Source organism: Prorops nasuta, unplaced genomic scaffold (genome assembly GCF_024137725.1).
Source record: "Prorops nasuta isolate Cenicafe-Biocafe unplaced genomic scaffold, Cenicafe_Pnas_1.2 PNAS00010, whole genome shotgun sequence".
Taxonomy (NCBI): Eukaryota; Metazoa; Arthropoda; class Insecta; order Hymenoptera; family Bethylidae; genus Prorops; species Prorops nasuta.
Genome location: NW_027116807.1, coordinates 1,342,892 through 1,357,053, shown reverse-complemented (window position 1 = coordinate 1,357,053; position 14,162 = coordinate 1,342,892). Strand labels below are relative to the sequence as shown.

The 14,162-nt window shown below is 37.2% G+C and overlaps 2 protein-coding genes across 6 annotated transcripts in view; both read right to left on the bottom strand.

Moving 5' to 3' along the window:
- Positions 1-5,256, bottom strand: part of LOC136776607 (uncharacterized) — a 36,813-nt gene extending 31,557 nt beyond the window's left edge. The window contains exons 1-3 of one of the 2 annotated variants that reach the window (XM_066732277.1): positions 4,822-5,256; positions 797-2,272; positions 475-729 (exon numbers count right to left, since the gene is read on the bottom strand). In XM_066732277.1, coding sequence (XP_066588374.1) covers positions 475-565 — 91 coding nt within the window. In that variant the 5' untranslated portion in view covers positions 566-729; positions 797-2,272; positions 4,822-5,256. The remainder of the gene's footprint in view (positions 1-474; positions 730-796; positions 2,273-4,821) is intronic. The other variant, XM_066732276.1, reaches the window with a different exon arrangement.
- A 789-nt stretch (positions 5,257-6,045) lies between these two features.
- Positions 6,046-14,108, bottom strand: Raf (Raf oncogene). Of its 4 annotated transcripts, none has more exons than XM_066732251.1 (3): positions 13,403-13,454; positions 11,377-13,325; positions 6,046-11,133 (listed from the first exon to the last, which is right to left on the bottom strand). In XM_066732251.1, exons 2-3 carry the CDS (start codon positions 12,859-12,861, stop codon positions 10,591-10,593), a joined length of 2,028 nt encoding a protein of 675 aa, XP_066588348.1. In that variant the 5' UTR covers positions 12,862-13,325; positions 13,403-13,454; the 3' UTR covers positions 6,046-10,590. The 4 variants fall into 4 exon arrangements, with proteins under 4 accessions (XP_066588348.1, XP_066588347.1, XP_066588346.1 ...); XM_066732250.1 differs by having other exon boundaries at positions 6,047-11,693; positions 11,778-13,325; positions 13,403-13,452; XM_066732249.1 differs by lacking the exon at positions 13,403-13,454 and adding an exon at positions 14,051-14,108 and having other exon boundaries at positions 6,047-13,325.
- Positions 14,109-14,162: the final 54 nt, after the last annotated feature.

Genomic DNA, 14,162 nt, shown 5'->3' with positions numbered 1-14,162 from the left:
AGTGTTGAAAAATAAAGAAAAATCGATTTCTCAGTACCCATTGGATTCTTATAACCTTTTCGATCACAGTTTAGTACTTTGCCTTTAAATGGAAGTTATATTTGTTCGATCGAAATTTATCAAATCTTTGATGAGTAATATTGCAGATTGAGAAATAAAAGAAAACTCAAATTCTCAGCGCTCGTTGGATCCTTGTAACCTTCGATTGCAGTTTGGTACTTGGTCTTTAAAGGGAAGTTATATTTGTTCGACTGAAATTTATCGTATCTTCGATGAGTCATTACGAAGAGGAACTAATTGCAGCTGCTTTTAAATACTTAAAAATTACAATTACAAAATTTCTATTACAAATATAAATACAGCAACTATATAAAATTTTCAAATTTCTTCAATACTGCATTTTTTCTTTAACATACCAACGTGTAACTCAACGTCCATTTAAAGGCAAACAACTGCTAGTTATTCAAAACTTACGTATGGAGTCTCCGTTTTTCTTAGAGCCGCTATTTTTGTTCTTCTTGTTTTTAGGATAAAAATTTCCAATTTTACTCTGGCCACAACCCATCCTGTTTCTTTTGGTCCAGAGTCGTAGGGTTCACTAACTTCCACTCTCCTCCCACTAAGCTCGCTATTCTTCACCAATCACATCAGGAGGACTCCTTAGATAATTTAGGAAAATCGGCGGAGGACTATCAAGGTGCTTCCAGTTTCTTCCTCGTCTAAAACGCACTAATATTACAAACATATACTCGCGAATTTCCTTCTTTCATAAAAACGTATTTTTATTTACACTTACATACAAGTCGATTCAATAACTGTATAAGATTCACAACAAATTTTCCTCTCTCGCTATATATATATATATATATATATATATATGTAATATACATATATGTGTATATGTATGATATATGTATAACTGGTTATACAAGTTCCATAAAAATTGCGGTCATTCGACAGCAGGTGAGATCCCAGCCAGATATGCGTTTCAAAGTTATAGTAGCAATGTCCAGATGGCGAGAGAATCGCTAAAAGGATATGTGAAAGAATGATAGATCAGGTAATAAGTCCTTTACTGGTACTTTTCAGTCTTTGCACGATTTGAGATGATATCTCCAGTGCAAACTCTTTGCTCGATAGGTAAGCCTAGAGCTCCTGCATCAGGAGCTTTTCTAGGTGGAAGAGGACGAATCACGTTCAGTCTTTTCTGAGAGAACAGTGGTGTTTTTTTTTTCTTTGTAGAATAGGGAGAGGGAGGGGGGGGGTGAGAGAGAAGATATCCAGCGAGAGTGTAACAGTCTCACGGGTAAAAGCGTAAAGCAAACTCGTCTCTGCGTTGATAGGTGGGTGGTGACGGTATTCCGGACTAGAGAAGGTTTTCCAAGCTTGAAAATGATTCCACGTTACTCGGACGTGGAGGTCTAGCAGCCAAATCCTCCCGCAGGTAATTATGGATAGAACAAAGGGGTAAGATTTATGTAGATTTTGACGATGACTCAACGAACAGCGTCTCTAGGTGGGAGAAGATGATTCTTCTATAGTTTGAGGAAACCGATCCTCCTGGTCTGATTCTACTCGGTCCAATAAAGAGACTCCCGAGATCGTCCTCGCTCAAGGCCAGATTTCAGGAAGACCCTTGCAAATGTCTCTCGGTGAGAGGAGCCAATCCCTCCTCTGGTTTGATTTTGGTCGATCCAATGAAGAGGCTCGTATAAGATCGGACGCTCCTGATTTTTGGACGGCCGGTGCAAGTCTCTGGCTACCTGAGCCTGTACAACAGCCAATCCATGACGCTCTTGAATTTCACCACCCCATAGCTGCCACGAGGTATCACCTACCCCATGTCCAGAGGGTCGAGGCGTGCATTCTCGAGTAGATTCTTGCAGCACATTCGCTCGGCCGCAGCTGCAGACGCCCTCGAAGTGCAAATCGAGCGAACGCCCGCTGCAGCGACCTACTTTACCAACGGAGTTCGGTTTTCTCCACGAAAAAGACAAGCTCCATCGCGCAAAATCTGCTAAGAGGTCTGTGCTAGGATGTCGAGGAGTCCTTATCGATTCGGATGATGACCAGCTCGAAGGAGTAGCAGCGTCTTCTCCTCGAGTTCTCAGTCCGATTCGACTGATTTCTCCACAGATGGCGATCAGGTCTTTCCTCGGATCATTGCCGGATAAACCGGACGGATCGAGATTCGAACCTTATTTGCTGCCAAATCCGTCCAGCCGGTCGAGACTCCGCCGTTCCCTGTCACTCTCGATTATCCGATCTGGCTCTGTAAAAGAAAACAAGTTTATTTTGCTGATTCGAGTCTCGTGCAGTGATTAAATTAGGTCGTGCACGCAGCTGCCACTCGCAGTTGCTATTCAAATTCTTGCAAAGTCAACGTTGGTTCGACTTGATAAATCTTGATTATCGCGTGACTCTCGTGAAATATTTTATATTCAACCGTGATTATTTTGCTGATTCGAGAGTCTCCTGCCGTGCCTAAATTAGGTCGCGCACGCAGCTGCCAAACACTCGCAAAATCAACGTTGGTCCGTCTTGATAAGTCCTGGTGTGACTATCGTGTGAACCATCCGGTGTTTTACCTTATAAATCGCGCCTCTTTCGACGATTCCAGTTTCCCTCGTGCCTAAATCAGGTCGCGCACGCAGCTGATGTTCAAGCTCCCGCAAAGTCAACGTTGGTCCGTTCCGATAAACCCTGATCCCCCATCATGTGACCCACTCATTGTTTTACCTTAACTCGCGCCGCGTCCCATCGATTTTCACAGCCCTACCCCCTGCCAACCTAAAATTCAATCCAATGAAAACCGACGAAATTCTGACGAAGGCCGCTCCAAATTTACCGAACGGAAACTTTAATGAACTTGATTGCTTTCCGATAATTACGAAACTGGATTATACAAAAACTCTTCCGTACTTTCCTCAGTTTTTTCCCAGTGATGAAGAAGATCTTGCAAATCTTTATCAAATATTTCGCGTTATCGCTGTACTTATCTCGTCGATATGCTGGTGCTACTTTGTGTACGTACCGTAATATTGTATGGATATATATGTATATGTATATACAAGGTGTTTGATTAATTTACGTCAAATTATAAACTTTACAAGAGGTATGTATGATTTTAAGAGTAAAATTCGTGTACTTGCCTTTGTCATGTCCTTATTTTAATATATAGCAAATCTTTTTAATTATGGACTTTTTACTGGTCGAACAACCTGACAACCTTGTTCTATTAGTAGACAAAAATTGATCTATTTGAGATAAGTTTTTATTGATTTGCCATAACTTAACCGTACACCCCATATATTACAATTAATGTATGTACATATAGTGGTAGCTCTGACGTTACAAAATTGCAGCTTTTAGCCACAGCTGCACTAATTAGTACAATTAAATTTTGTCGAAACTGACGCGCGATTAATTGTAAAAACAGCTCCGGCTTATCTCTAAAGTTACCTTAATGGAGCTTTTAACACGCTTGGTATGACGTACCTATAACTATTGTACTACATCTATAACAGGATTTACCCTTTCACCAATCTTTCTAGTCCTTGTGTTTTCACAATGGAACCACAAGTGGAATAGAATTTTGAAATCCGTTCTTTCAATAGCTGCGTCAACTTTACAGATTCCATATTTTTCAATCATGGATCAACTGGCAAACTTTCCAAGAAAACTAACGAAATAAAATCAACTCAAGGCTCAAAGAACTGAGTTTCTGGAGTCGAGAATTAAATTTCAACGAATGAGCTTTGTTTATATGAGAATTCGAAGAATTAGAAAGGGACGAGAGAATCGATGCTTAAGCTACTTTGGACAACGATATTGCTCTTACTGAGGAAACAAACGAGGCATGCATTCCCCGATAATTCGCTATTATTTTAGCGTTCTGCTGGATACGCGTATCCCTTTGTTGACACGATTAATCGTATTTGCAATAGTGACGAGCGATATAACAATTTTGAAGCCGATTGTTTTCCATTTCTGATCGCGACAAATTTTTTCACAAACTAGCTATTGCTACACAAACACACACACGCACAGTGTAAACAAAAAATACACCGGAGTATTTTCTTCAACGAATATCCCAAAAATGCTCCTTGTTTTTCTTCCTTTCATTGTTTAAGGAGCCTGAGAGTACAAATAGGACTGCACTAAATTGAATGGTCAGATTAGTTTTCATTGCTGCACTAGTGTGATAAGTTAGATCGAGAAAAAGTATTCTTGTCTTACTTCAGCTTATTGCACCAGTTCAACGGTACAGCAAAGGACAACAAATCAATGGATTTTACTGGACATTTCAGTTCATTCGAGTGATCATTTCTATTTTAACTTTTAGTTTTATCGTTAATAGAGAATGGAAAATGATTAATGTATCTTCTTATTAAATTTAATAAAGTTGGAGCTTCGTAAATACTCGACAATCACATTTTTTTCTTTATTCTCAATTTTGAAAAAACTACGCAATACCATATTTTTTTAAATTTGAAATCTAAAGAAACATTTATTTCTTAGTAAAATATAGATGTACCAAATAAATAATTAAAAATATGATTTATCGTCAAGAATAAAACATTTCTAATGGTTAATCACGGCATTTGAAATTGGGTAATCTTAAAAACGCTTGTTTAGGACTCTCGACGGTTACAAAAGCTACCCATTGTTTTTTCCCGCGCAAAAACTGTTAACAACGAAGTGGGCAGATTTTTTGTCGTGTTTTCGTAAAAAATTCGAGGGCCACAGACCGAAAAGTAGGAGGTAAAAATAAAATATATCAATTCTACGTTCGAAAATTTGTTTTTACTGGTTACTAACCTTGTTCTTTCCGTTGATCATCCGAGAATTGCTTTGTCTCGTCATGAAAACTGGCGAAGACCTTGATAAAAGAGCGAGGTTCGCTTTTCGTGTTTTAATTGGTAAGTGAAATCGTGAGGGAAAACGAGAAAAACTTGAGAAACAACCACACTAGAAACACAAGACACTTCCACTTTGAAGCTCCAGCATCGACTATTCGGCCGGTCGAGGCGCCAGCTGGATCCGCGCATGCGCAGAGCTGCCATACTCGAGTAAATTTTACCACGTTCCTTTTCATACACGCGTAAACTTTACGAACACATACCCACCGCGAATATACGCATATTTTACCACTTTTCGCTCGTGTGCGATATACGTGAGTCTTTGCAGCTCTCCCGATGGACACTAACACAAACGCAAATTTTACTATATTTCACCACGTTCCTTTTCTCACACAGGTTCACATGACCAACATGTACCGACCGTAGATGCATACACTGATGCCTACTCATGTATGCGATTACCAACACATTAAATGTATTTACATGTGCGTTGTACACAAAAGTGTGCGCGCGCCATATACGCTTTCATTGGATTCCAATACCAGCAAATTAAGCTATATTTCAGCAGGCTCCTTTTCAACTGACGCGCGCACACAACGAAACACATGTATGCTTCTCATTGGAGCCTACACAACGACTTTACTATATTTTGGCACGTTTCTCGCTGTCTTACAATATTAAATACGATGCATAGCACCCAAACATTCGATTTTTAGCGTACCGTGTATCGAACAAAGTACACACTCAATAGCATGCATGTGTGTATATACACATGAATAGTATAGTAGTAAACCGACACTCGAACCGCCTGCCCCCTCCCTAACAGGCTTAAATGTATTTTACTGGCTTTCCGAGCCCACGATGACACCACAACTCGAATATTCTACTACGCCGTCACTTTCATACCACCTTACATGATCCCCTCCCCCTATTTCTTTGTATGAGTGACCTGACTTTACCCTATACACACACAAGTATAAAGCGTGTTGTTAAAACTGTCAAGACCACGTTTCGTAGCGGTTAAAATCTCACACCACCACTAAATTACCAATTGGTCAATTTATTTCGATGGAAACCGCAAGGTTTATTGGCACGACACATTCCGAATTTTTTATTTAATATATATGCAATATTTACAGTAAGAAGTTAGAGAAGTCTAAAAATTACATAATAGGAATAAGAAATAACTGTTTATAAATTAAAAGTATAAAATTAAAACAAAAACAATACTACATATTGGGTTTTTCGCAAGGATCAACGATTTTCAAAAATTAGCTGCTAAATAATAATCTTGTCCGTTTAAGATAAATATACTTAATCCTTGATCAAGCCGTATATTTACTGTTTACTTTCTGCACTGGTTAGAAAAGTGAGTGTAGTAAGCCAGTAGTCTTCTGAATATGTTTTGCGAGAGATTCAATGTTTGTTACAGCATCTCAGTTGGAAAGAGTGTGTTATATATAGTAAATGGAACTAAATCTAATTTCCCATATACAATTTTCTTAGCTCGATAGTGTGGAGGGTGAGGAACAAGGTCAGGGGTTGAAAGCTCTACTGTAGGATTACCGGAGTCCCGTGAAGCCACGACCTTCCGACAGGGATTCTCGACTTTCATTATTGCTGTGGGAGCCGTCATTTACATTGGATACTTGTTTCTTGTATATGTACATATACGGGGCGTGAGCAAATACACCCCTGAACCGATTTATTTTTGTTGCTCAACAAGGTTAAAAGCGAATATAAATCGACCGACTAAAATTTACACGAGAACGCTAAATATTGACAGCACTTTATAGTATAAAGAAAAAACTTTACCTTATCCGTGTGCTCGCATTTTTTGTTGATTTTGTGTCGAAGCATTAACATAAAATAACAATGGTTTACAAACGTGTAGATTCGCTGAATTTGCTAATATTAATTAAGTATTGAGAAAATGTTTGTAATAATATTCCATTAAAAGTGTCTTTCAACGAAGGTATTTATTAATAAGCTCTCTTTGTCGTTCTTAGGCCTGAACCTTGAAAGGTGCAATGAGAACAAAGGATTTTTTCGCGAAGAGAGATAAAGTAATTTTTATTTATTTTTTTTTTTTTTGGATACAATGATTGATTGCTCGATCTGTCGTTGCGATTAGGTAAATATCACCAACAGCTACAACAATGCACTCGGATCACAAGACAGAAATTTCGCAGGGGATAAAGGTCAAAACATTAACAAAATAAAAACAAATTTCATGAGTTTCTCTCTAGTTCTAGCACGAGTGAAAACATATATCTTTATAATTAGTCGTCTTGCAGCTAAAAATTGTGTATAACGTTGTTGTAACAGTATAAATATTGCATACAACCTTGTAGCTCCGAGCTAACGAATTGTTTATACTGTATTCTTTATTTAAGTATGTTCCCCACTAATTTTCAAAGTCCAATGATAGCAGATTTAATTTTCGTTACAACAAAACTCTTATCATATCAACATCATTTAAACATAGGTCAATTAAAAACAAACGATATAATCTATATATATATATATATGTATATATATATATATTTATGTATATACAACTCTTCGCTATATCAATAGCTCTTATCAATATACGTTTATAAGAAAAACTCTTAAGATACAATATTACGATAAAATTTTGTCCTTAAGATCTGCTCTCCCAATGATTTTTTTAACTGTCTTTTTCATCCTTTTTTAGAATTGCCAGTCAGATCAACAAAGCCTCCTGCTCGTATTTAACACTTACAATCACATTTGAAATCTTATACATATATTTAGTAATGGTATAAGTCGAAGTAATATACAGAGGAATGTTTTCTGTTTTTATCAGGGAAATAATTTTTCCAAATTTCGTAACGGTGCGCAGAAAGATTGGGGGATAGAGGGCATACTGTGATGTATAAGACATTAAAAGTTTGTTTTCATAACTTTTTTTAAAAATGAAGGAAGAATAAACGAACATTACATCTTGTTGTTCAAGATTTGTGAAGATTAAAAAATTTCAGTGCTTGGCACTATGAAACTTCTCACGTAGTGAAAATCTAACTCTAAATTGTTTAAACTATCTAATTGATTATATTAATTATTTTCTCTCTTCAATCACAGGAGACGGCACAAATAACACATTAATCATTCTTGGGTATTGATTAACGAGTGATTTATGTTGATTATAAGATGTATTGGAGAATTACAGGATCTGTGTGATATTACAAGGAAACATGATTGAAAAGAAAACGATTGAAAAAACTATGCCATTGGGGGGATTATATATTCTATATATAATACATACATGTAATAAATATATATATTATATATAGAGAGAGGAATTTTATGAAGATAATTTAAAGTTTTGCGCAATCACTGTTCCTCTCATTGTACCCCCCCCCCCCCTCCTTCTATTCTTCAATTACTATATCATTATTAAAAATTATCATGTTTCATGGTTTTTACTGTTTCCCTGTCGCGGGAAGCGGTATTAGTAAAGTAAGCATTATTTTTGTTCTACTGTCTAATAGGTATACTCGTGATAAATTTCATTATCCCCTCCCTCTCTTTTTTGTACGTGTATCATCCTTCATACGCGCATTGTTTCGTTCACTTCTGTTACGACATTTAAAATTTGACACTTCTTTATCCCAAGTTATTAAAACAAAAAATACATATATAAATAAATAAATAATTAAGAGGGAAAACGTGCTGTAGGATTTTAAGGTACATGGTCACTCGATTTTATTCTACTACTCGATCCATAAAACTTTTTTTTTAGGCCTTGCACATTTACGTATAGAACATAAGTGATTTATGCTTTTGAAAATGTTCTTATCGACTCATCAGCTTTAATTGAAATTCAACTCTGATACTTCAATATTTTAAGTTGAATATTTTGCTTTTCTTTATCAACTAAGCGGATATTAAAAATCCACTCGATACACTACACACTCCTTTTTAAATTACGACGAATATTTGTTTGATATGGCAGTTCAGATTTACAATTGTAGCACATGATAAACAATATTCTGCTAATGAAAAGTTATAAATGGTTCTATGAGACATTTGCTAGTTCTATACGCAAGTTTTGCTTTTCTCAGATTTCTTCTAACAAATAGCAAAACAATAGATTTGAAATGAGATTTACATTCGAAATTCTTAATGCTAATTAAATCACATATAACGAACAAGCTCGCGTCTCTTCTCGACTACAAATAACACAATGAAAATTCTGATGAATGTCTATGGATACTATACAAAGCAAAATGAGGGGTGAAACAATAGGTAAAGAGAAGCCCACCATTCAATGGTACATCAGGCATATCCATAACTATTTTTTCGTCTATCCTTCGTGTCTCACAATAGTTATAGTTAAAGAATATACTTGGAAATTAACTTCATTGATTGCTTAAGATACTGCAGAGACTTTCTGAAACACTTGAAATTCGTAGGAGGCGAAAGTCACAAAGTGTATGAAAATATATTTTATGACAGACTTCTTAAAGTTACTTTCAAAGCTATATTTTCTTCTGATTCTTCTAAATCAAATATTCAATACTGACATTCTTTCGTCATTAATTAATAACGACCACTGATCTACCACCTTAGGCCCAACCGTGATTCGTACATATGCTTCCACTGTCACTATTATCTAACGTTTTTTTTTTTAGTCATAACTCACACCAGATTAATTTCATATCGATAAATAAGCTTTGATTGTGTCGTTTTGCTTTTGGCTGGTAACAATTCAATGGTTTGTTTTCTCATGGAAGCCAAACGAGAGAAATTCTAATTAAGTAAGAATAAATTCTAACAAAAGGATTTTATTACTTTAAAACTGTCTGTACATTAAAGAATTATCATTATAAGCGCTATACATTTTTAATTTATATTTTGATTATTAGTAAAGAAACGGTAATATCCTCATTAATGATTCGTCAAAAGACTCAGATATTTCTCGTTTCACCAAGAATTACTGATCTAATTGATTTTGAAACAGGGAAAAATCTGGTCTTATACATCTACATCTTGCTTTTCAAAGTTTCTCTCCAATCAATCAATAGTAAATGATCCTATGTACAATTAAGTTTTCTCTCGTTCAATTTCTAAGTTCAATCGATCTGTCATAATTTCCGTTGTCACATTAATAAAATAAAATTTAGTCTATTGATGAAAAAGAAGTTAAATTTTTAAAACATAAAGAGGAAGTAGGTACAAAAATCACTTTGGCCTTAAAAAAATTATTATACACAGAAAAACGGCGGCTCACGCGACTTTAAATATCGTTTTAATTCAACATTTTATCCCTCTGCTAATTACCTTAATTTTTACATCCTTTTTAAGGATCCCAGAAGATCAACAGACTGTTATACAATATTCATTGCGTGCGCGCTTATATACATATGTATATATACGAATATGCATTTATACAGAGCAATGAGTAAAACTCATTGAAGGAAAATCCATCTCTCGTATATGATAGCAAATATGTAAAGATGAAAGTTAGTACATGTTGTCTCGCTATTAAATGTGTCGGACACGTCAATTAGATTTTAGTTCATTAAACTTTTCGCTGATTCTCCCTTTTCTCACTGTTTTTACTTAACAGATTTAATACGATCAAAAGTGTAATTGTAAAGAAGACTGTTCATAGTTAAGTCTTATAATTCATCCCTTTGAAGGTGAGAATCCCTTTTAAATTTAAGCTGCATCAGACTTATCCATAAAAGATGTAATTGATCTATATGATTCCACCAGTAGGATAAAAGTAAAATGCTCCATGAAATTGAAAGTTTACAGGAGTTTTTGGTGAATCACATGTGTACTGGAAGTCATCTGACTGAAGTTGTGTCCTGTTCAAATTTGGCTCGGACGCCGATCTCGTGATTTTTGGCAAACCCCGGATAAGACCCTCTAAACTAGCCAGAATCTGTCTGAATATTGGTCTATCATCTCTGGAGAATTTTATGCAGTCCTCTGTCAGCCTTTTCAGCGCTTTTGGCGTATCAGAACGCAATTTGTTCAGATCAGGATGTAGGTAGCCTCGTCCAACCATAAAGAGAATTTGGTCCTTATTGTTGATATTCGAATATGGCAGCTGACCAGCAAACAACTCAAATAAAACCACCCCAAAAGCATAAACATCTGATTGGAAGCTGTAAGGATTTTCTTCTTGCATTCTAATGACTTCTGGTGCCATCCATAATATAGATCCACTAGGCTGATGAAACTGTTGTGACCCTGACCACCTAGTCTTTGCTGTTGCCAGTCCAAAGTCTCCAATCTTCACCGTAAGATCATTTTGCAAAAAGATGTTATTACTTTTCAAATCTCTATGAATGATATTCTTAGCATGCAGGTAATCCATTCCCTGTGCAGTTTGCCTACCAATCTCTATCAGATTTAGTAGCTCTAATGGTGTCTCAAATACATGCAAATGTTTATAGAGAGAAGAGCCTTCACACCATTGAGTAACTATTGCCAGCTGAGGTTTACTAACACAGCCCATAAATAGCAGAATATTTACATGTCTTGTTTTTCTCAAAACAGCAACTTCATTTTTAAAGGCTTGTAGTTGAGCCGTAGTAGGTATTTTAACATTGAGAGTTTTGACAGCAACAGGACCATGCCAGTGAGCTTTGTAAACAGTTCCAAAAGAGCCTGAACCAATTCGTGGTCCAACAAGGATTTCATCTGCAGGTATTTCCCAATCTTCAATGGATTCTCTAGGTGCTAGTAGATTCTTGGAGGATTCATCAGCTGATCTTGCTCTTGGCCGTTTTGGTCTTAAAGTACTGGTTGGGCTGGCTTGGGTGGACTGGCTATGCTTGGTTGGACTGCTGCCTGGTGAAACAGGACTTTGAGTATTACCAATTGGGCGACTCAAGCTTTGCGATCTACTGTATTCATCAAAATTAGTTAGCTCACCACCTAGTTTCACCATATTAAAACAGACATTAGGTGCAGAACTTGAACGGTCTTGTTGGTTGAGGGATCTTGGATGCCTTTGATTTCTGGATGGAGCCAGAGATGGTGACATGCTTCTGCTTAAGCTACCATTACTGGAGGGTAGTTGTAAAATCCCTGCTGTTGTCTCTGGATTGTGAGCTAGCAATGCTCTATAATAAGCATCTTGCATTCGGACTTGATGGCACAATGCAGGCACATCACCTGCGCACCTTTGATGAAATCTGTAATTACAGGTTCTGCAGTAAAATCCTTGAAAAAGTAACTTCCTACAACACTCACAAAATGCCAATGAAAAGAAAGTTTTGCGCACAAAATTATGTGAGATTGATGTCATTACTGGAAACTTTTCCAAAATTTCGACAAGAATCTCGTCACAGTCCAATAAAGAAATATCTGTATCCCAGGATGTAGCTTGTTTGGAATTGCCAGCTCTGAGGATGTATACAGCACACATCTCAGTAGTAAGATTACGAAGCATCATTGCTTTGGCAAGAGCATCTCTGAGAGAAAGACCTTCCCGAACCTGAACACTAGTTCGTTGCTGATTAGGCAAATGAGCCCTTAAGAGGGAACGAACGGGAGTCCTAGGTCCTTTGGTACCAGTAGAGGCATCTCTGGAGTCAGTTTCAGAGATAGAAGCCGTTCGGCCGGCATTGAGGAGTTCGATGAGCTTCTGCTCCTTATTCTCCAGATCATGGAGCTTGCTGGTGAGTTCCTGGTACTCATTCAGATATATCGTTGGTGGATGTTGAAATCCAGCAAAACGGTTGTTCAAGGCGTCGATGTTCTGCCTCGTGACGTGAATGACACTCTGAATATTGCGTAACTCGTACCTGACGGGATCCGTGTCCAAGTAGGCGTCGTCCGGATCGCTGATATCACCATTGTCCCTGGAGGAGGACATTGCGTTTTTGGTGGCTTTTGAATAGTGTCGGCGACGACGTGAATGTGGCAAACCACCGGAATCGCACTCGTCCCTACCACAGGAAAACTCCCTGGACGCGCGAATCCTGTAGTTATTCCTCTCGCCGATTACGGCCATTTTCTTGTTACGTTGGGCAGCATCCTGGGCCGCTCCAGCTGCTCTTCAAAACACCCTCTTTTCCGGTTATACCCGGCTACCTAGTGGAGAACTTAGAACGTCCTGGCCGAGATCAGCCACGACGCCAAGTCTCACCACTTCCTTCCGCCTGTGTCCAACGAGCTCCACCGTCTTCTTATTCCTGACCAGTGACCTTGGACTGAAAACACCATACCGCGATATGTCCTCCCAGCCTTCCTCAATAATTTCTCAGGAACATCGACTACAGTGCCCAATGTTGCACGGGTTACGAGCTTCACCTTGATATTCTTTCTCTGCCCACCTCCAACCAACAGCTCCGTTGAAAGAAAACTGAAAACTTTTACGACACGAGCGGTTCTTTCCGATAACCAGAGCGCCGGTGCTGCCAGTAATCTTCATGTGGTCGTTTCCTGTATTTCCACCTTTTTTACTGGAAATGAACCCTGGAAACCCATAAATGAACTAGTTTTTCTTATAAAATTTCATTAAACGTCACCTTATTTTTATCATAATAATTTACCTTCTTTTACTGTTATGTAAAATTCCTTTTATTATTTTGAATTCCCTATTATCTTTAAGATTAAATTTTCGCGGTCTTCTCCAATAATATGACGAAAACGCGCCAACCCGATGCGCGATGAAACGGTCAAGGTGCTCGATCAGAATGTAAGTTATTTCAATCAATTTTTATTTTTAAGCAGCATGTTTCTTGGTCCTACGATTCTTTCTCCTTTTCTAAAACCCAAGATTTTATGTTCTTGTTTTTATATGTCAAAGAGATTCAGGTAGATTTTATATAAAGGGTCGACTGAGGCGAATTTAAAGTTTCAAACAAATAAATTAGTTTAACAAATACTATGATGCAACAAATGTATCTTACTTTAACAAAAGTTATTAAAAATATAGAATATTCATTCAATTCTTATAAAAATATTGTAGGTGACATCAGTTTTGATCTTCATTTGACATAAATATCTGCCAAACTCATCCAATTGTTGCTCTAAAAAACCATATAACAGTAAAGTGAAAGCTCTATCGATTCATGTTTTTTTGGTACACATGTAAAAGAATAAAATAAAAGGAAAAGAACGATAGTGAGACGCTTTTGTTGAAAGCTTTCGCTATGACGTCATTTCAAGTTCAATTTTATGTAAACACGAGTACTTACGTTGCATTTCCTGACGTCACTGCAGACGGGTTTTTACGTCAGCAGCATATGATATCGTCACCTTGGCAACGGAAGTCGATCCTAATTGGTACTGCTCTCGCATATCCATCAT

Excerpts from the sequence above, each read along its gene's own strand:
- Raf (XM_066732249.1), bottom strand. The coding sequence starts at position 12,861 with ATGGCCGTAATCGGCGAGAGGAATAACTACAGGATTCGCGCGTCCAGG.